Source organism: Coturnix japonica, unplaced genomic scaffold, assembly GCF_054131305.1.
Source record: "Coturnix japonica strain WE unplaced genomic scaffold, WE-NBRP24 Scf142, whole genome shotgun sequence".
Taxonomy (NCBI): domain Eukaryota; kingdom Metazoa; phylum Chordata; class Aves; order Galliformes; family Phasianidae; genus Coturnix; species Coturnix japonica.
In genome coordinates, this window is record NW_028189045.1 from 44,072 (window position 1) to 66,107 (window position 22,036).

The 22,036-nt window shown below is 56.1% G+C and overlaps 1 protein-coding gene across 1 annotated transcript in view; it reads left to right on the forward strand.

Moving 5' to 3' along the window:
- The window catches only part of LOC107307351 (histone-lysine N-methyltransferase 2B-like), a gene marked incomplete at its 5' end in the record, with an annotated part of 95,109 nt that overhangs the window by 43,307 nt on the left and 29,766 nt on the right, over positions 1 to 22,036 (forward strand). Inside the window, 8 exons of the mRNA XM_085535628.1 lie at positions 1,805 to 2,410; positions 2,460 to 5,574; positions 5,689 to 5,757; positions 6,339 to 6,406; positions 7,177 to 7,317; positions 11,114 to 11,188; positions 16,867 to 17,044; positions 19,397 to 19,504. Coding sequence (XP_085391754.1) covers positions 1,805 to 2,410; positions 2,460 to 5,574; positions 5,689 to 5,757; positions 6,339 to 6,406; positions 7,177 to 7,317; positions 11,114 to 11,188; positions 16,867 to 17,044; positions 19,397 to 19,504 — 4,360 coding nt within the window. The remainder of the gene's footprint in view (positions 1 to 1,804; positions 2,411 to 2,459; positions 5,575 to 5,688; positions 5,758 to 6,338; positions 6,407 to 7,176; positions 7,318 to 11,113; positions 11,189 to 16,866; positions 17,045 to 19,396; positions 19,505 to 22,036) is intronic.

Here is a 22,036-nt window from a genome sequence, read left to right on the forward strand (position 1 = left end):
CCCCCATATCCCCCATATCCCCTATCTCCCCCATATCCCCTATCTCCCCCCATATCCCCCCATACATCCCCTATATCCCCCCCATATCCCCCATATGCCCTATATCCCCCCATATCGCCCATATCCCCTATCTCCCCCCATATCCCCCTATATCCCCCCCCTATATCCCCCCTATCTCCCCCCATATCCCCTATATCCCCCCACATCCCCCATAACCCCTATATCCCCCCCATATCCCCCATATCCCCCCATATTCCCCCCTATATCCCCCCATATCTCCCCTATATCCCCGTATATCCCCTATAATCTCCCCCCATATCCCCCGTATATCCCCCCCATATCCCCCATATCCACTATCTCCCCTTATCTCCCCCCATATCCCCCCTATATCCCCCCCATATCCCCCATATCCCCCCATATCCCCCATATCCCCATATCCCCTATATCCCCTATAATCTCCCCCTATCTCCCCCTATGTCCCCCCATATCCCCCTATATCCCCCATATCCCCCATATCCCCCATATCCCCTATATCCCCCCCTATATCCCCCCATGTCCCCCATATCCCCTCTATCTCCCCCCATATCCCCCATATCCCCTATAATCTCCCCCTATCTGCCCCCATATCCCCCTATGTCCCCTATATCCCCCTTTATCCCCCCATATCCCCCTATATCCCCCCCATATCACTCCATATCCCCTATCTCCCCCCATATCCCCTATATCCCCTATAATCTCCCCCTATCTCCCCCATCTCCCCCTATCTCCCCCCATATCCCTCATATCCCCTATAATCTCCCCCTATCTCCCCCTATATCCCCCCTATCTCCCCCCATATCCCCCCATATCTCCCCCTATATCCCCCCTATATCCCCCATATCCCCCCATACCTCCCCTATCTCCCCCCATATCCCCCCATATATCCCCCCATATCCCCTATATCCCCCTATCTCCCCCCATATCCCCCCATATCCCCCATATCCCCCTATATCCCCCATATCCCCTATAATCTCCCCCTATCTCCCCCCATATCCCCTATATCCCCTATATCCCCCCATATCCCCCATATATCCCCCTATAATCTCCCCCTATCTCCCCCTATATCCCCCCATATCCCCTATATCCCCTATAATCTCCCCCTATCTCCCCCTATATCCCCCTATATTTCCCCTATATCCCCCATATCCCCTATAATCTCCCCCTATTTCCCCCCATATCCCCCATATCCCCCATATCCCCATAACCCCCATATCCCCCATATCCCCCATATCCCCTATATCCCCCCTATCTTCCCCTATCTCCCCCTATATCCCCTATAATCTCCCCTATATCCCCCATATCCCCCTATATCCCCCCTATCTCCCCCCATATCCCCCATATCCCCTATAATCTCCCCCTATCTCCCCCCATATCCCCTATAATCTCCCCCTATAATCTCCCCATATCCCCCATATCCCCCATATCCCCTATCTCCCCCCATATCCCCCTATATCCCCCATATCCCCTATAATCTCCCCATATCCCCCCATATTCCCCCATATATCCCATATATCCCCCTATCTCCCCCCTATATCCCCCCATATCCCCTATATCCTCCCTATAATCTCCCCCCATATCCCCCCATATCCCCCATATCCCCTATCTCCCCCTATATCCCCCTATCTCCCCCCCATATCCCCCATATCCCCCTATAATCTCCCCCTATATCCCCCATATCCCCCATATCCCCTATATCCCCCTATATCCCCCCATACCCCCCATACCCCCCATAATCTCCCCCTATAACCCCCCCTATATCCCGCAGGCAGTCCCGGTTCCGTCCCCCATCGGATCCTGACGGTGGGTGACCCCGATTTCCCCCCCCCCCCGTCGCTGTCGCCCCCCCCCACCGTCCCCATCCGGGTCCCCCCGCGCCCCCCAGCGACGGACCCCCACCCTCCACCAATCACCCGACGGGGGGTGGCTGTCAGCCAATGGGCACCCAGCGTCAGCCAATGGACACCCAGCGTCACCCAATGGGCATCCAGCGTCACCCAGTGGGCACCCAGCGTCATCCAATGGGCATCCAGCATCAACCAGTGGGCACCCATCAACCAATGGGCATCCAGTGTCACCCAGTGGGCATCCAACGTCAGCCAATGGGCATCCAGCGTCACCCAATGGGCACCCAGCATCTACCAATGGGCACCCATCACCCAGTCGGCACCCAGCGTCAACCAATGGGCATCCAGCGTCAGCCAATGGGCATCCAGCGTCAACCAATGGGCACCCAGCATCAACCAATGGGCACCCAACGTCAACCAATGGGCATCCAGCATCACCCAGTGGACATCCAGCGTCAACCAATGGGCATCCAGCGTCACCCAATGGGCATCCAGCATCAACCTGTGGGCTCCCAGTGTCAACCAATGAGCACCCATCAACCAATGGGCACCCAGCATCTCCCAGTGGGCTCCTAGCATCAACCAATGGGCATCCAGTGTCAACCAATGGATACCTAGTGTCACCCAATGGGTCACCGACGTCGCCCAATGGGCACCCAGCGCCACCCAGCAGGCACCCAGCTCTACCCAATGGGCCCACAGCGTCACCCAATGGGCATCCAGCATCAACCAATGGGCATCTAGCATCAACCAATGGGCACCCAGCGTCACCCAACAGGTCTCTAATATCACCCAATGGGCTCCCAATGCTACCTAATGGGCTCCCAGTGTCACCCAATGGGCTCCCAGCATCACCCAATGGGCTCCTAGCATCACCCAATGGGCAACCATTGTCAACCAATGAGCACCCATCAACCAATGGGCTCCCAGCGCCACCCAGTGGGCTCCCAGCGCCACCCAATGGGCATCCAGCATCACCCAATGGGCTCCCAGCGTCACCCAATGGGCTCCCAGCATCACCCAATGGGCTCCCAGCGCCACCCAATGGGCTCCCAGCATCACCCAACAGGTCTCTATCACCCAATGGACTCCCAGCGTCACCCAATGGGCTCCCAGCGCCACCCAATGGGCTCCCAGCATCACCCAACAGGTCTCTATCACCCAATGGACTCCCAGCGTCACCCAATGGGCTCCCAGTGTCACCCAATGGGCCGATGTCACCCACAAGGAAACTCCCCCATGGGGAGACGTGGCCTCCAACCCAAACAACCCAACCAACCCAACCAACCCAACCTCCAACCCAACCAACCCATCCAACCCAAACAACCCATCCATCCCAACCAACCCATCCAGCCCATCTATGTCAGCCAACCCAACCAACCCATCCATCCCAACCAACCCAACCTCGATCCCAACCAACCCAACCAACCCATCTATCCCAACCACCCCAACCTCCATCCCAACCAACCCAACCATCCCAACCAACCCAACCTCCATCCCAACCAACCCATTTATCTCAACTATCCCATCCATCCCAACTATCCCAACCAACCCAACCTCCATCCCAACCAACCCATCCATCCCAACCAGCCCATTTATGTCAACCAACCCATCCATCCCAACCAACCCATCCATCCCATCTATCCCAACCATCCCATCTATCTCAACCAACCCAACCTCGATCCCAACCAACCCATCCAACCCATCCAACCCAACCAACCCAACTATCCCAAACAACCCATCCAGCCCAACCAACCCAACCAACCCAACTATCCCAACCAACCCAACCTCCATCCCATCCATCCCATTTATCTCAACTATCCCAACCAACCCAACCAACCCATCCATCCCATCCATCCCAACCAACCCATCCAACCCAACCAACCCAACCTCCATCCCAACCATCCCATCCATCTCAACCAACCCAACCAACCCAACCTCCAACCCACCCATCCCATCCATCCCATCCAACCCAACCATCCCATCCATCCCAACCATCCCATCCATCCCAACTATCCCAACCAACCCAACTTCCATCCCAACCAACCCAACCAACCCATCCATCCCAACCTCCATCTCAACCAACCCAACCAACCCAACCTCCAACCCACCCATCCCATTCATCCCATCCATCTCAACCATCCCATATATCTCAACCATCCCATTCATCCCATTCATTCCATCCATCCCATCCATCCCAACCATCCCATCCAGCCCAACCATCCCAATCTCCATCCCAATCTCCAACCCAACCATCCCATCCATTCCAATCTCCATCCCATCCATCCCATCCACCCCATCCCTCATCCTATCTACCCCATCCATCCCATTCTCCGCCCTATTCCCCATCCCATCCATCCCACCCCCCATCCCAATCTCCATCCCATCCATCCCATCCCCCACCCCATCCATCCCATCCATCCCCTCCTCCATCCCATCCCCCATCCCATTCTGAACCCCATCCCCCACCCCATCCATCCCATCCATCCCATCCCCCACCCCATACCCCACCCCATCCATCCCATCCATCCCATCCCCCACCCCATCCCCCACCCCATCCATCCCATCCCCCATCCCAATCACCATCCCCCCCACCCCATCCCCCACCCCATTCTCCCCCCCCAGACCCCCACCCATCCCCATCCCACCCCCTTGTTTCCATGGCATCCGCTCACCGCTGCTCCCCCCGCAGCCATTACGTGCATTACAACCTCAGGGTGGTGACCCCCCCCTCCCCGCGCCCCACGGCGCCGCCCCACGGCGCCCAGCTGCCCCACATCCTGCAGCTGGACGGGGTGGACGATGGGGACAAAGGGCCGGGGGGACAAGATGGCGGCGCCGCCCCAACCCAACATCTGCCCTCAGACATCATGGAGTTCGTCCTACACAACATGGAGGGCAACAAGGGGGCACCCAATGGGGACGGGGCACCCTATGGGGCACCCAATGGGGACGGGGCACCCTATGGGGCACCCAATGGGGACGGAGCACCATATGGGGCACCCAATGGGGATGGAGCATCCTATGGGGCACCCAATGGGGATGGAGCACCCTATGGGGACAGGGAACCCATTGGTGATAGAGCACCCAATGGGGACAGGGCACCCAGTGGGGATGGGGCATGGAGGGAGATGGGAGGGGATGGGGGGGACCTATTGATGGCCCCCAGGGGGATGAGGGGTGGGGGAGGGTGGGGGGGAGAGGAGTGGGGCACCCATTGGGGTGATGGCGGCTGGGACCATGGAGGAGGGGGCACCCATCAAGATGGCGCCCATGGAGGGGACACCCAGAGCCACAGCGATGTCACCTGGGGAGACGTCACCTGGAACCACATCAGTGATGGGCACCAACATGGCGGCTCCCAACATGGCGGCACACAACATGGAGCCATCCAACATGGAGCCACCCATCATGGAGCCACCCAACATGGCGCCCCCCATCATGGCGTCACCCAACATGGCGGCTCCCAACATGGCGTCACCCAACATGGAGCCACCCATCATGGAGCCACCCAACATGGCGTCGCCCAACATGGCGGCTCCCAACATGGCGGCTCCCAACATGGCGCCCCCCATCATGGCGTCCCCCATCATCCTGGTGTCTCCCCCACATCCGAGGGGCCGTTGAAGCGCCACGTTGAGCTGCCAGGACCTGGGGGCAAGAGGGCACGGCTGGAGGACAACGACAACGGGTGAGTGACGGCGGCCATCTTGGGGCCCACCATACTGGGACCATCCCAGTTGTGTGTCTGTTATACTGGGACCATCCCAGTTTGGGATGACACCTCCCCCCATCCCCCCCACAGCCACATCCCGATGCAACCGCTGGGACCGGACCTCAAGGAGGAACCCGATGAGCTCAGCGACAGCGCGGGGTGAGACCCCAATATGGCCCCCAACCTCATTATAACCACCAAACCCAATATGGCCGCCATCCCCAATATGGCCACCAAACCCAATATGGCCGCCATATTCCAATATGGCCACCAACCCCAATATGGCCGCCAACCCCAATATGGCCGCCATATTCCAACATGGCCGACAACTCCAATATGGCCACCATCCCCAATATGGCCGCCATACTACAACATGGCCGCCAACCCCAATATGGCCCCCAACCTCATTATAACCACCAGCCCCAATATGGCCGCCATATTCCAATATGGCTGCCAATCCCCCCCCCAATATAGCCGCCATATTCCAATATGGCCACCAACCCCAATATGGCCGCCATATTCCAATATGGCCGCCACCCTTAATATAGCCGCCATATTCCAATATGGCCGCCAACAACCCCCCCCCTTAACATGGCTGCCAACAACCCCTCCCAATATGGCCGCCATATTCCAATATGGCCGCCAACCCCCAATATGGCCACCATATTCCAATATGGCCACCATATTCCAATATGGCCGCCATATTCCAATATGGCCGCCAACCCCCCCCCCTTTTACAGGTCGCCCCCCGGCTGCAGCCCCCCCCCAAGTGATGGCGCCGTGGAGCCGCCCTGGGCCGTGTGTGCAGGTGGGGGGGGGCAAATAATGGGGGTATTAATGTGGGGGGGGGCAACAATTGGGGGTATTAATGTGGGGGGGGAAACTATTGGGGGTATTAATGTGGGGGGGGGGGCAAATAATGGGGGGTATTAATGTGGGGGGGGCAACTATGGGGGGTATTAATGTGGGGGGGCAAATAATGGGGGGTATTAATGTGGGGGGGCAACTATTGGGGGTATTAATGTGGGGGGGGGGGAAATAATGGGGGTATTAATGTGGGGGGGCAACTATTGGGGGTATTAATGTGGGGGGGGGCAACTATTGGGGGGTATTAATGTGGGGGGGGCAACTATTGGGGGGTATTAATGTGGGGGGGCAAATAATTGGGGGTATTAATGTGGGGGGGGGCAACTATTGGGGGTTATTAATGTGGGGGGGCAAATAATGGGGGGTATTAATGTGGGGGGGCAACTATTGGGGGGTATCAATGTGGGGGGGGCAAATAATGGGGGGTATTAATGTGGGGGGGGCAACTATGGGGGATATTAATGTGGGGGGGGGGCATCCGTGGGTGGGGGGGGGCAAATAATGGGGGGTATTAATGTGGGGGGGGGGGCCCACCTATGGGTGATATTAGTGGGGGGGGGTCTATAGGTGCCATTGTATTTGGGGGGGGGGGTTATTATCTATAGGTGGCATTAACCTGGGGGGGGGGGGGGGGTTGGTGCCCCCCCCCCATTGCAGACAGATACTGACCCCCCCCCCCCCAATTCCATCCCCCCCCCCCTTAATTAATAGGTGGGAGCTCAGACGACGAGGTGCCCCCCCCCCCCCAACGCCCCCCCCCCGGCTGCAGCCCCCCCCCCCCGGGTCGCCCCCAGCTTCGATTTGAGATCAGCAGCGACGACGGGCTGAGGGTCTGCGCCAACAGCATCCACGGTGAGGGGGGGGCAATTGGGGGGGGGATATGGGGGGGCTATAGGGGGTCTATAGGGGGTCTATGGGGGGGCTATAGGGGATTATGGGGGGTCAATAGGGGTCTATGGAGGGTCTATAGGGGTCTATGGAGGGTCTGTAGTGGGTCTGTAGGGGGCTATAGGGGCCTATGGGGGGCTATAGGGGTCTATGTGGGGCTATAGGGGGTCTATGGGGGGCTATAGGGGGGCTATAGGAGGGGATTATGATCTGCGGGGGGGACAATTGGGGTGGGGGACATGGGAAGGGGGCTTTGGGGGGGGACATGGGGGGGTTTGAGGGTGGGGGGTTGGGGTGGGGTGTCTATAGGGGTCTATGGAGGGGCTATGGGGGTCTATAGGAGTCTATAGGGGGTCTATGGGGGGGCTACAGGGGTCTATGGGGGGGCTATAGGGGATTATAGGGGGCTATAGGGGTCTATAGGAGTCTATAGAGGGCTATAGGATTCTATGGGGGGTCTGTAGTAGGTCTATAGGAGGCTATAGGGGGGCTATAGGGGTCTATGGAGGGGTTATAGGGGTCTATGGGGGGGCTACAGGGTCTACGGGGGGTTATGGGGGGTCTGTAGTGGGGCTATAGGGGATATAGGGCTATAGGGATCAATGGAGGGGCTATGGGGGGCTATAGGGGTCTATGGGGGGGCTATGGGGGGCTATAGGAGGGGATTATGATCTGGGGGGGGGACAATTGGGGGGGGACATGGGGAGGGGGCTTGGGGGGGGCAAGGGGGATTTGAGGGTGGGGGGTTGGGGAATGGGGGGTCTATAGGGGTCTATGGAGGGTCTATGGGGGGCTATAGGGGTCTATGAGGGGGCTATAGAGGTATATAGGGGGCTATAGGGGTCTATGGGGGGGCTATGGGGGGCTATAGGTGTCTATGGGGGGCTATAGGGGGCTATGGGGGGTCTATAGAGGTCTATGGAGGGGCTATAGGGGGCTATGGGGGGTCTATAGGGGTCTATGGGGGGCTATAGGGGTCTATGGGGGGTCAATAGGGGTCTATGGAGGGTCTATAGGGGTCTATGGGGGGCTATAGGGGTTTACAGGGGGTCTATGAGGGGGCTATAGGGGTCTATGGGGGGGCTATGGGGGGCTATAGGGGTCTATGGGGGGCTATAGGGGTCTATGGGGGGCTATAGGGGGGCTATAGGAGGGGATTATGATCTGGGGGGGGGACAATTGGGGGGGGAAATGGGGAGGGGGCTTTGGGGGGGGATTATGGGGGGGTTTGAGGGTGGGGGGTTGGGGTGCGGGGTCTATAGGTGTCTATGGGGGGCTATAGGGGGTCTATGGGGGGGCTATGGGGGTCTATAGGTGTCTATGGGGGGCTATAGGGGTCTATGGGGGGGCTATGGGGGTCTATAGGGGGGCTATGGAGGGGCTATAGGGGGCTATGGGGGTATATAGGGAGCTATAGGGGGCTATAGGGGTCTATTTGGGGGTCTTAGGGGTCTAAGGGGATCTATAGGGGTCTATGGAGGGTCTGTAGTGGGTCTGTAGGGGGCTATAGGGGCCTATGGGGGGCTATAGGGGTCTATGGGGGGCTATAGGGGATTATGGGGGGCTATAGGGGTCTATGGGGGGCTATAGGGGTTTATAGGGATCTATAGGGGTCTATGGGGGGCTATAGGGGTTTATAGGGATCTATAGGGGGCTATAGGGGTCTATGGAGGGGCTATAGGGGTATATAGGGGGCTATAGGGGTTTATGGGGGGTCTGTAGTGGGTCTATAGGGGTCTATGGGGGGGGCTATAGGGGTCTATGGGGGGCTATAGAGGTCTATAGGGGTCTATGGGGGGGGCTATAGGGGTCTATGGGGGGCTATAGAGGTCTATAGGGGTCAATGGAGGGGCTATGGGGGGCTATAGGGATCTATAGGGGGTCTGTAGTGGGTCTATAGGGGGCTATAGGGGTCTATAGGGGTCAATAGGGGGTCTGTGCGGGGGCTATGGGGGGCTAATGTAATAGGGGACATGGGGTTGGTGGGGTAATAGGGGACATGGGGTTGGTTATGGGATGGGGGGGGATGGGGTCATTATGGGGTCACTATGGGGATAATGGGGGGGATGGGGTCATTATGGGGTCGCTATGGGGTCATTATGGGGTCGTTATGGGATGGGGGGGGATGGGGTCATTATGGGGTCGCTATGGGGTCATTATGGGGTCGTTATGGGATGGGGGGGGATGGGGTCATTATGGGGTCGCTATGGGATGGGGTCATTATGGGGTCGTTATGGGGATAATGGGGGGGATGGGGTCATTATGGGGTCGTTATGGGGATAATGGGGGGGATGGGGTCATTATGGGGTCGTTATGGGGATAATGGGGGGGATGGGGTCATTATGGGGTCGTTATGGGGATAATGGGGGGGATGGAGTCATTATGGGGTTCTTATGGGGTCATTATGGGGTCATTATGGGGTCGTTATGGGGATAATGGGGTCATTATGGGGTCGTTATGGGGATAATGGGGGGGATGGGGTTGTTATGGGGTCGTTATGGGGATAATGGGGGGGATGGAGTCATTATGGGGTTCTTATGGGGTCATTATGGGGTCGTTATGGGGATAATGGGGGGGATGGAGTCATTATGGGGTTCTTATGGGGTCATTATGGGGTCATTATGGGGTCGTTATGGGGATTATGGGGTCATTATGGGGTCGTTATGGGGATAATGGGGGGGATGGGGTTGTTATGGGGTCGTTATGGGGATAATGGGGGGAATGGGGTCATTATGGGGTCGTTATGGGGATAATGGGGGGGATGGGGTCATTATGGGGTCGTTATGGGGTCATTATGGGGTCGTTATGGGGATAATGGGGGGGATGTGGTCATTACGGGGTCATTATGGGGATAATAGGGGGGATGGGGTCATTATGGGGTCGTTATGGGGTCATTATGGGGTCGTTATGGGGATAATGGGGGGGATGGGGTCATTATGGGGTCGTTATGGGGATAATAGGGGGGATGGGGTCATTATGGGGTCGTTATGGGGTCATTATGGGGTCGTTATGGGGATAATGGGGGGGATGGGGTCATTATGGGGTCGTTATGGGGATAATGGGGGGGATGGGGTCATTATGGGGTCGTTATGGGGTAATTGTGGGGTCGTTATGGGGATAATGGGGGGGATGTGGTCATTACGGGGTCATTATGGGGTCGTTATGGGGATAATGGGGGGGATGGGGTCATTATGGGGTCGTTATGGGGTAATTATGGGGTCGTTATGGGGATGATGGGGGGGATGGGGTCATTATGGGGTCCTTATGGGGTCATTATGGGGTTGTTATGGGGTCATTATGGGGTCGTTATGGGGTAATTATGGGGTCGTTATGGGGATGATGGGGGGGATGGGGTCATTATGGGGTCCTTATGGGGTCATTATGGGGTTGTTATGGGGTCATTATGGGGTCGTTATGGGGATAATGGGGGGGATGGGGTCATTATGGGGATAATGGGGGGGATGGAGACATTATGGGGTCCTTATGGGGTCGTTATGGGGTCGTTATGGGGATAATGGGGGGGATGGGGTCGTTATGGGGATAATGGGGGGGATGGGGTCATTATAGGGTCGTTATGGGGTCCTTATGGGGTCATTATGGGGTCGTTATGGGGTGGGGGGGGGATGGGGTCCTTATGGGGTTGTTATGGGGTCATTATGGGGTCGTTAAGGGATGGGGGGGGGATGGGGTCATTATGGGGTCGTTATGGGGGGGCACAGATCTGATGCTGACCCCCCCCCTTTTTTGCCCCCCCCCCCAGAGGCCTGGCGGGCCGTGATGGAGAAGGTGGAGGAGGCGCGAGCACACGCCAGGATGGCACAGCTCTCATTCACGGGTGAGGGGGTATAGGGGATATAGGGGGCTATAGGGGTCTATAGGGGGGCTATGGGGGGCTATAGGGGTCTATAGGGGGGGTATGGGGGATCTGTTGGGGTCTATGGGGGGGCTATAGGGGGTCTATGGGGGGCTATAGGGGTCTATGGAGGGCTATAGGGGGGTTATAGGGATCTACGGGGGGCTATAGGGGTCTATGGGGGGCTATAGGGGTCTATGGAGGGGCTATAGGGGTCTATGGGGGGCTATGGGGGGCTATAGGGTGTCTATGGAGGGGCTATAGGGGTCTGTGGAGGGCTATAGGGGGGTTATAGGGATCTATGGGGGGCTATAGGGGTCTATAGGGGGGGTATGAGGGATCTATAGGGGTCTATGGAGGGCTATGGGGGTCTATAAGGGTCTATAGGGGGGCTATGGGGGGCTATAAGGGTCTATAGGGGGGGTATGAGGGATCTATAGGGGTCTATGGGGGGCTATAGGGGGGCTATGGGGGGCTATAGGGGTCTATGGGGGGGTATGAGGGATCTATAGGGGTCTATGGGGGGCTATAGGGGGGCTATAGGGGGGCTATGGGGGGCTATAGGGGTCTATGGGGGGGTATGAGGGATCTATAGGGGTCTATGGGGGGCTATAGGGGTCTATAGGGGGCTATGGGGGTCTATAGGGGGGCTATAGGGGTCTATAGGGGGGGTATGGGGGATCTGTTGGGGTCTATGGGGGGGCTATAGGGGGTCTATGGGGGGCTATAGGGGTCTATGGAGGGCTATAGGGGGGTTATAGGGATCTACGGGGGGCTATAGGGGTCTATGGAGGGGCTATAGGGGAGCTATAGGGGCCTATGGAAAGGCTATAGGGGTCTATGGGGGGCTATAGGGATCTACAGGGGGCTATAGGGGGGCTGTAGGGGTCTATGGAGGGGCTATAGGGGTCTATGGGGGGCTATAGGGGGGCTATAGGGGTCTATGGAGGGGCTATAGGGGTCTATGGGGGGCTATAGGGGGTCTATGGAGGGGCTATAGGGGTCTATGGAGGGCTATAGGGGGGTTATAGGGATCTATGGGGGGCTATAGGGATCTATAGGGGGGGTATGAGGGATCTATAGGGGTCTATGGGGGGCTATAGGGGTCTATGGAGGGGATATAGGGGGCTATAAGGGTCTATGGGGGGGGTATAGGGGTCTATAGGGGTCTATGGGGGATCTATAGGGGTCTATGGGGGGCTATAGGGGGGGTATGGAGGGGCCCACACGGGGTTATAGTGTCCCATAATGGCTATAGGATCCCATAGTGTCTATAGGGTCCCACAGGGGGTTATAGTGTCCCATAATGGCTATAGGATCCCATAGTGTCTATAGGGTCCCACAGGGGGTTATAGTGTCCCATAATGGCTATAGGATCCCATAGTGTCTATAGGGTCCTACAGGGGGTTATAGTGTCCCATAATGGCTACAAGATCCCATAGTGTCTATAGGGTCCCATAATGGCTATAGGATCCCATAGTGTCTATAGTGTCCCATAATGGCTATAGGATCCCATAGTGTCTATAGGGTCCCATAATGGCTATAGGATCCCATAGTGTCTATAGTGTCCCATAATGGCTATGGGATCCCATAGTGTCTATAGGGTCCCATAATGGCTATAGGATCCCATAGTGTCTATAGGGTCCCATAATGGCTATAGGATCCCATAGTGTCTATAGGATCCCATAGTGTCTATAGGGTCCCATAATGGCTATAGGATCCCATAGTGTCTATAGTGTCCCATAATGGCTATAGGATCCCATAGTGTCCATAGGGTCCCATAATGGCTATAGGATCCCATAGTGTCTATAGGGTCCCATTGGGGGTTATAGTGTCCCATAATGGCTGTAGGATCCCATAGTGTCTGTAGTGTCCCATAATGGCTGTAGGATCCCATAGTGTCTATAGTGTCTCATAATGGCTGTAGGATCCCATAGTGTCTATAGTGTCCCATAGTGTCTATAGGGTCCCACAGGGTGTTGTAGCGTCCCATAATGGCTATGGGATCCCATAGTGTCTATAGGGTCCCATAATGGCTATAGGGTCCCATATGGGGTTATAGGGTCCCATAGTGGCTATAGGATCCCATAGTGTCTATAGGGTCCCATAATGGCTATAGGATCCCATAGTGTCTATAGGGTCCCATAATGGCTATAGGATCCCATAGTGTCTATAGGGTCCCACAGGGGGTTATAGTGTCCCATAATGGCTATAGGATCCCATAGTGTCCATAGGGTCCCATAATGGCTATAGGATCCCATAGTGTCCATAGTGTCCCATAATGGCTTTGGGATCCCATAGTGTCTATAGTGTCCCATAATGGCTATAGGATCCCATAGTGTCTATAGGGTTGCACAGGGGGTTATAGTGTCCCATAATGGCTATAGGATCCCATAGTGTCTATAGGGTCCCATAATGGCTATAGGATCCCATAGTGCTTATAGGGTCCCACAGGGGGTTATAGTGTCCCATAGTGTCTATAGGATCCCATAGTGTCTATAGGGTCCCACAGGGGGTTATAGTGTCCCATAATGGCTATAGGATCCCATAGTGTCTATAGGGTCCTACAGGAGGTTATAGTGTCCCATAATGGCTATAGGATCCCATAGTGTCCATAGGGTCCCATAATGGCTATAGGATCCCATAGTGTCTATAGTGTCCCATAATGGCTATAGGATCCCATAGTGTCTGTAGGGTCCCATAATGGCTATAGGATCCCATAGTGTCTATAGTGTCCCATAATGGCTATAGGATCCCATAGTGTCTATAGGGTCCCATAATGGCTATAGGATCCCATAGTGTCTATAGGTTCCCACAGGGGGTTATAGTGTCCCATAATGGCTATAGGATCCCATAGTGTCTATAGGGTCCCATAATGGCTATGGGATCCCATAGTGTCTATAGGGTCCCATAATGGCTATAGGGTCCCATAATGGCTATAGGATCCCATAGTGTCTGTAGGGTCCCATAGTGTCTATAGGGTCCCATAGTGTCTATAGGGTCCTATAGTAGGTTATAGTGTCCCATAGTGTCTATAGGGTCCCATAGTGTCTATAGGGTCCCATAGTGTCTATAGGGTCCTATAGTAGGTTATAGTGTCCCATAGTGTCTATAGTGTCCCATAGTGTCTATAGGGTCCCATAGTGTCTATAGGGTCCTATAGTAGGTTATAGTGTCCCATAGTGTCTATAGGGTCCCATAGTGTCTATAGGGTCCTATAGTAGGTTATAGTGTCCCATAGTGTCTATAGGGTCCCATAGTGTCTATAGGGTCCCATAGTGTCTATAGGGTCCTATAGTAGGTTATAGTGTCTCATAGTGTCTATAGGGTCCCATAGTGTCTTTAGGGTCCTATATTAGGTTATAGTGTCCCATAGTGTCTATAGGGTCCCATAGTGTCTATAGGGTCCCATAGTGTCTTTAGGGTCCTATAGTAGGTTATAGTGTCCCATAGTGTCTATAGTGTCCCATAGTGTCTATAGGGTCCCATAGTGTCTATAGGGTCCTATAGTAGGTTATAGTGTCCCATAGTGTCTATAGGGTCCCATAGTGTCTATAGGGTCCTATAGTAGGTTATAGTGTCCCATAGTGTCTATAGTGTCCCATAGTGTCTATAGGGTCCCATAGTGTCTATAGGGTCCTATAGTAGGTCATAGTGTCCCATAGTGTCTATAGTGTCCCATAGTGTCTATAGGGTCCCATAGTGTCTATAGGGTCCTATAGTAGGTTATAGTGTCCCATAGTGTCTATAGGGTCCCATAGTGTCTATAGGGTCCCATAGTGTCTATAGGGTCCCACAGGGGGTTATAGTGTCCCATAATGGCTATAGGATCCCATAGTGTCTATAGGGTCCCATAATGGCTATAGGATCCCATAGTGTCTATAGGGTCCCATAATGGCTATAGGATCCCATAGTGTCTATAGGGTCCTACAGGGGGTTATAGTGTCCCATAATGGCTATAGGATCCCATAGTGTCTATAGGGTCCCATAATGGCTATAGGATCCCATAGTGTCTATAGGGTCCCATAATGGCTATAGGATCCCATAGTGTCTATAGGGTCCCATAGTGTCTATAGGGTCCTACAGGGGGTTATAGTGTCCCATAATGGCTATAGGATCCCATAGTGTCTATAGGGTCCCATAATGGCTATAGGATCCCATAGTGTCTATAGGGTCCCATAATGGCTATAGGATCCCATAGTGTCTATAGGGTCCCATAGTGTCTATAGGGTCCCATAGTGTCTATAGGGTCCTATAGTAGGTTATAGTGTCCCATAGTGTCTATAGGGTCCCATAGTGTCTTTAGGGTCCTATAGTAGGTTATAGTGTCCCATAGTGTCTATAGTGTCCCATAGTGTCTATAGGGTCCCATAGTGTCTATAGGGTCCTATAGTAGGTTATAGTGTCCCATAGTGTCTATAGTGTCCCATAGTGTCTATAGGGTCCCATAGTGTCTATAGGGTCCTACAGGGGGTTATAGAATCCCATAGTGTCTATAGGGTCCCATAATGGCTATAGGATCCCATAGTGTCTATAGGGTCCTACAGGGGGTTATAGTGTCCCATAGTGTTTATAGGGTCCCACAGGGGGTTATAGTGTCCCATAATGGCTATAGGATCCCATAGTGTCTATAGGGTCCCATAATGGCTATAGGATCCCATAGTGTCCATAGGGTCCCATAATGGCTATAGGGTCCCATATGGGGTTATAGTGTCCCATAATGGCTATAGGATCCCATAGTGTCTATAGGGTCCCATAGTGTCTATAGGGTCCCACAGGGGGTTATAGTGTCCCATAATGGCTATAGGATCCCATAGTGTCTGTAGGGTCCTACAGGGGGTTATAGTGTCCCATAATGGCTATAGGATCCCATAGTGTCTATAGGGTCCCACAGGAGGTTATAGTGTCCCATAATGGCTATAGGATCCCATAGTGTCTATAGTGTCCCATAATGGCTATAGGATCCCATAGTGTTTATAGGGTCCTACAGGGGGTTATAGTGTCCCATAAAGGCTATAGGATCCCATAGTGTCTATAGTGTCCCATAATGGCTATAGGATCCCATAGTGTCTATAGGGTCCTACAGGGGGTTATAGTGTCCCATAATGGCTATAGGGTCCCATAGTGTCTATAGGGTCCTATAGTAGGTTATAGTGTCCCATAGTGTCTATAGGGTCCCATAGTGTCTATAGGGTCCCATAGTGTCTATAGGGTCCTATAGTAGGTTATAGTGTCCCATAGTGTCTATAGTGTCCCATAGTGTCTATAGGGTCCCATAGTGTCTTTAGGGTCCTATAGTAGGTTATAGTGTCCCATAGTGTCTATAGTGTCCCATAGTGTCTATAGGGTCCCATAGTGTCTATAGGGTCCTATAGTAGGTTATAGTGTCCCATAGTGTCTATAGGATCCCATAGTGTCTATAGGGTCCCATAATGGCTATAGGATCCCATAGTGTCTATAGGGTCCCACAGGGGGTTATAGTGTCCCATAATGGCTATAGGATCCCATAGTGTCTATAGGGTCCCATAGTGTCTATAAGGTCCCATAATGGCTGTAGGATCCAATAGTGTCCATAGGGTCCCATAATGGCTATGGGATCCCATAGTGTCTGTAGGGTCCCATAGCTGATCCCATAGGGCTGACAGTGCCGTGCCCCATAGGGATGAGTGGGCTGCGGCTGCTGGGCATGCAGCACGAGGCCGTGCTGTTCCTGGTGGAGCAGCTGCCCGGTGCCGGTTCTTGTGGGTCCTATCGGTTCCGGTACCATCCCCGGGGGGAACCGCAGCGACCTGCACCACGGAACCCGTCAGGGTGCGCCAGAGCTGAGCTCTATGTCAGGTAATGGGGGGATAAGGGGGGGATAAAGGGGGGCTGGGGGCTCTTAATGGGGGTCTGGGGGCTCTTAAAGGGGGTCTGGGGGGTTGTGGATGGGTCTGGGGGGGGTCTGGGGGGTGATAAAGGGGGTCTGGGGGGTGATAAAGGGGGTCTGGGGGCTCTTAAATTGGGTCTGGGGGGTTATTGGGGGTCTGGGGGGTGATTAAGGGGGTCTGGGGGGTTCTTATAGTGGGTCTGGGGGCTCTTAAAGGGGCCTGGGGACTCTTAAAGGGGGTCTGAGGGGTTGTGGATGGGTCTGGGGGGGGTCTGGGGGCTCTTAAAGGGGCCTGGGGGGTTGTGGAGGGGTCTGGGAGGGGTCTGGGGGGTGATAAAGGGGGTCTGGGGGGTGATTAATGGGGGTCTGGGGGGTTATTGGGGGTCTGGGGGGTGATTAAGGGGGTCTGGGTGGTGATAAAGGGGGTCTGGGGGCTCTTAAATTGGGTCTGGGGGGCTATTGGGGGTCTGGGGGGTGATTAAGGGGGTCTGGGTGGTGATAAAGGGGGTCTGGGGGCTTGTGGAGGGGTCTGGGGGGTGATAAAGGGGGTCTGGGGGGTTATTGGGGGTCTGGGGGGTGATTAAGGGGGTCTGGGGGGTGATAATGGGGGGTCTGGGGGGTTATAAAGGGGGTCTGGAGGTTCTTAAATGAGGTCTGGGGGCTCTTAAAGGTGGTCTGGGGGTTATTGGGGGTCTGGGGGGTGATTAAGGGGGTCTGGGGGCTCTTAAAGGGGCCTGGGGGGTTGTGGAGGGGTCTGGGGGGGGGTCTGTTGGGTGATAAAGGGGGTCTGGGGGGTTCTTAAAGGGGGTCTGGGGAGTTATTGTGGGTCTGGGGGGTGATTAAGGGGGTCTGGGGGGTGATAAAGGGGGTCTTCGGGGCTCTTAAAGGGGGTCTGGGGGGTTATTGGGGGTCTGGGGGGTGATTAAGGGGGTCTGGGGGGTTCTTATAGTGGGTCTGGGGGCTCTTAAAGGGTCCTGGGGGCTCTTAAAGGGGGTCTGGGGGGTTGTGGATGGGTCTGGGGGGGGTCTGGGGGGTGATAAAGGGGGTCTGGGGGCTCTTAAAGGGGGTCTGGGGGGTTATTGGGGGTCTTGGGGGTGATAAAGGTGGGTCTGGGGGGGGATTGAGGGGTCTGAGGAGGGATTGAGGGGTCTGGGGGCTCTTAATGGGGCCTGGGGGGTTGTGGAGGGGTCTGGGGGGGGTCTGGGGGATGATAAAGTGGGTCTGGGGGTGTTGTATGTGTCTGGGGGTGATAAAGGTGGGTCTGGGGGCTCTTAAAGGGGCCTGGGGGCTCTTAATGGGGGTCTGGGGGCTTGTGGAGGGGTCTGGGGGGGTCTGGGGGGTGATAAAGGGGGTCTGGGGGGTTATTGGGGGTCTGGGGGTGATGGAGGGGGGTCTTGAAGGGGGTCTGGGGGTTGATAAAGGGGGTCTGGGGGGCTTTTAAATGTGGCCTGGGGGCTCTTAAAGGGGGTCTGGGGGGTTGTGGAGGGGTCTAGGGGGGATCTGGGGGGTGATAAAGGGGGTCTGGGGGGCTCTTAAATGAGGTCTGGGGGGTCTTAAAGAGGGTCGGGGGGTGATGGAGGGGGGTCTTGAAGTGGGTCTGGGGGTAATAAAGGGGTCTGGGGGCTCTTAAATGGAGGTCTGGGGGTGATGGAGGGGTCTGGGGGCTCTTAAAGGGGGTCTGTCCCCCTGGGGACTGTGTCTATTGGTCTCTATGTGTCTCTATGTGTCTCTATGGGTCTCTATGGGTCCCTATGTGTCCCTATGTGTCCCTATGTGTCCCTATATGTCTCTATGTGTCTCTATGTGTCTCTATGTGTCCCTATGTGTCTCTATGTGTCCCTATGTGTCTCTATGTGTCTCTATGTGTCCCTATGTGTCTCTATGTGTCTCTATGTGTCTCTATGGGTCTCTATGGGTCCCTATGTGTCCCTATGTGTCCCTATGTGTCCCTATGTGTCTCTATGGGTCTCTATGTGTCTCTATGTGTCCCTATGTGTCCCTATGGGTCCCTATGTGTCCCTATATGTCTCTATGTGTCTCTATGTGTCTCTATGTGTCCCTATGTGTCTCTATGTGTCCCTATGTGTCTCTATGTGTCTCTATGTGTCCCTATGTGTCTCTATGTGTCCCTATGTGTCTCTATGTGTCTCTATGTGTCCCTATGGGTCCCTATGGGTCTCTATGTGTCCCTATGTGTCCCTATGTGTCTCTATGTGTCCCTATGGGTCCCTATGTGTCCCTATGTCTCTCTATGTGTCTCTATGTGTCTCTATGTGTCCCTATGTGTCCCAATGCATCTCTATGGGTCTGCCCCATATCAGGAAGGTGACCCTGGACATGTTCAGTTTCCTGGCGTCCCAGCACCGCGCTCTGCCCGAGGGTCGCCCCCCCCACGACGAGGAGGACGACGCGCAGCTCAAACACACGCGGTCAGGGACCCCCACAGCGACCCCCCCCCATAGGAGACCCCCACCTATAATAGACCCCCACCCATAGGAGACCCCAAACTATAGGGACCCCCCACCCATAGGAGACCCCCAATAGGGGACCCCAAACCAGAGGAGACCCCCACCCATAGGAGACCCCAACCCATAATAGACCCACACCCATAGGAGACCACCCCATAGGAGAACCCCACTCATAGGAGACCCCCAATAGAGGACCCCCACCCATAGGAGACCCCCAATATGGGACCCCCACCCATAGGAGACCCCCCCAATAGGAGACCCCCACCAATAGGGGAATCCTCCCATAGGAGACCCCAACCCACAAGGGACCCCCACCCATAGGAGACCCCCACCCATAGGAGATCCCCACCCATAATAGATCCCCACCCATAGGAGACCCCCCACCCATAGGAGGCCCCCATCCATAGGAGACCCCCAATATGGGACCCCCACCTATAGGAGACCCCAACCTATAGGGGACCACCCCCATAGGAGACCCCAACCATAGGGGACCCCCACCCATAATAGAACCCCCCATAGGAGACCCCCACCCATAGGAGACCCCCACACATAGGGGACCCCCTCCCATAGGAGACCCCCAATAGGGGACCCCCACAACGACCCCCCCCCATAGGAGACCCCCACCCATAGGAGACCCCCACCCATAGCGGACCCCCACCCATAGCGGACCCCCACCCATAGGAGACCCCCACCCATAGGAGACCCCACCTATAGGGGACCCCCACCCATAGGGGACCCCACCCATAGGAGACCCCCACCCACAGGAGACCCCCACCCATAGGGGACCCCACCCATAGGAGACCCCCAATAGGAGACCCCCACCCATAAATGACCCCCCCCCCCCATAGAAGACCCCCACCCATAGGAGACCCCCACCCATAGGAAACCCCCACCTATAGGAGACCCCCACCTATAGGAAACCCCCACCCATAGGGGACCCCACCCATAGGAGACCCCCACCCATAGGAGACCCCCAATATGGGACCCCCACCCATAGGGGACCCCCACCCATAGGAGACCCCCACCCATAGCAGACCCCCACCCATAGGAGACCCCCCCCCATAGGAGACCCCCCAATAGGGGACCCCCACCCATAGGAGACCCCCACCCATAGGAGACCCCTACCTATAGGAGACCCCCACCCAAAATAGAACCCCCCCATAGGAGACCCCCACCCATAGGGGACTCCCCCCATAGGAGACCCCCACCTATAGGAGACCCCCACTTATAGGGGACCCCCACCCATAGGGGACCCCCACCCATAGGGGACCCCCCCATAGGAGACCCCCAATAGGAGACCCCCACCCATAGGAGACCCCACCAATAGGGGACCCCCACCCATAATAGACTCCCCACCATAGGGGACCCCCAGCAATAAAGGACCCCCAACCATAGGGGACCCCAAATCAGAGGAGACCCCCACCCATAGGAGACCCCCACCCATAGGAGACCCCCACCCATAGGGGGCCCCCACCTATAAGGGACCCCCACCCATAGGGGACCCCCACCCATAGGAGACCTGCCCCATAGGAGACCCCCACCTATAGGGGACCCCCACCCATAGGGGACCCCCTCCCATAGGAGACCCCCACCCATAATAGACCCCCACCCATAGGAGACCCCCAACCATAGGAGACCCCCCCCATAGGGGACCCCCACCCATAGGAGACCCCCAACCATAGGAGACCCCCCCCATAGGGGACCCCCACCCATAGGAGACCCCCACCTATAGGAGACCCCCAATAGGGGACCCCCACCCATAGGAGACCCCACCCCATAGGGGACCCCCACCCATAGGAGACCTGCCCCATAGGAGACCCCCACCCATAGGGGACCCCAAACCATAGGAGACCCCCACCCATAGGAGACCCTCACCCATAGGAGACCCCCAATAGGGGACCCCCACCCATAGGAGACCCCCACCCATAGGGGGCCCCCACCCATAGGAGACCCCCACCCATAGGAGACCCCCAACCATAGGAGACCCCCACCCATAGGGGGCCCCCACCCATAGGAGACCCCCACCCATAGGAGACCCCCAACCATAGGAGACCCCCCCCCCCATAGGAGACCCCCACCCCATAGAGCCCCATAGATGCCCCCCACAGAGCCCCCCACCCCCATAGAGCCCCCATTGCCCCATTGCTCCCCCCACCCCCATTGCCCCCTATAGAGCCCCCCACCCCTGTTGACCCCCCATAGAGCTCCCCCTCCCCCATTGCCCCCATAGAGCCCCCCACCCCCATTGCCCCCCATAGAGCCCCATAGACGCCCCCCATAGAGCTCCACCTCCCCCATTGCCCCCCAAAGAGCCCCCCACCCCCATTGCCCCCCCATAGAGCCCCATAGACACCCCCCATAGAGCTCCCCCTCCCCCATAGCCCCCCATAGAGCCCCCCAACCCCCATTGCCCCCCATAGAGCCCCATAGACCCCCCCATAGATCCCCCCAATTCCTATTAAGCCCCTTAGACCCCCCCCACCCCATTGCCCC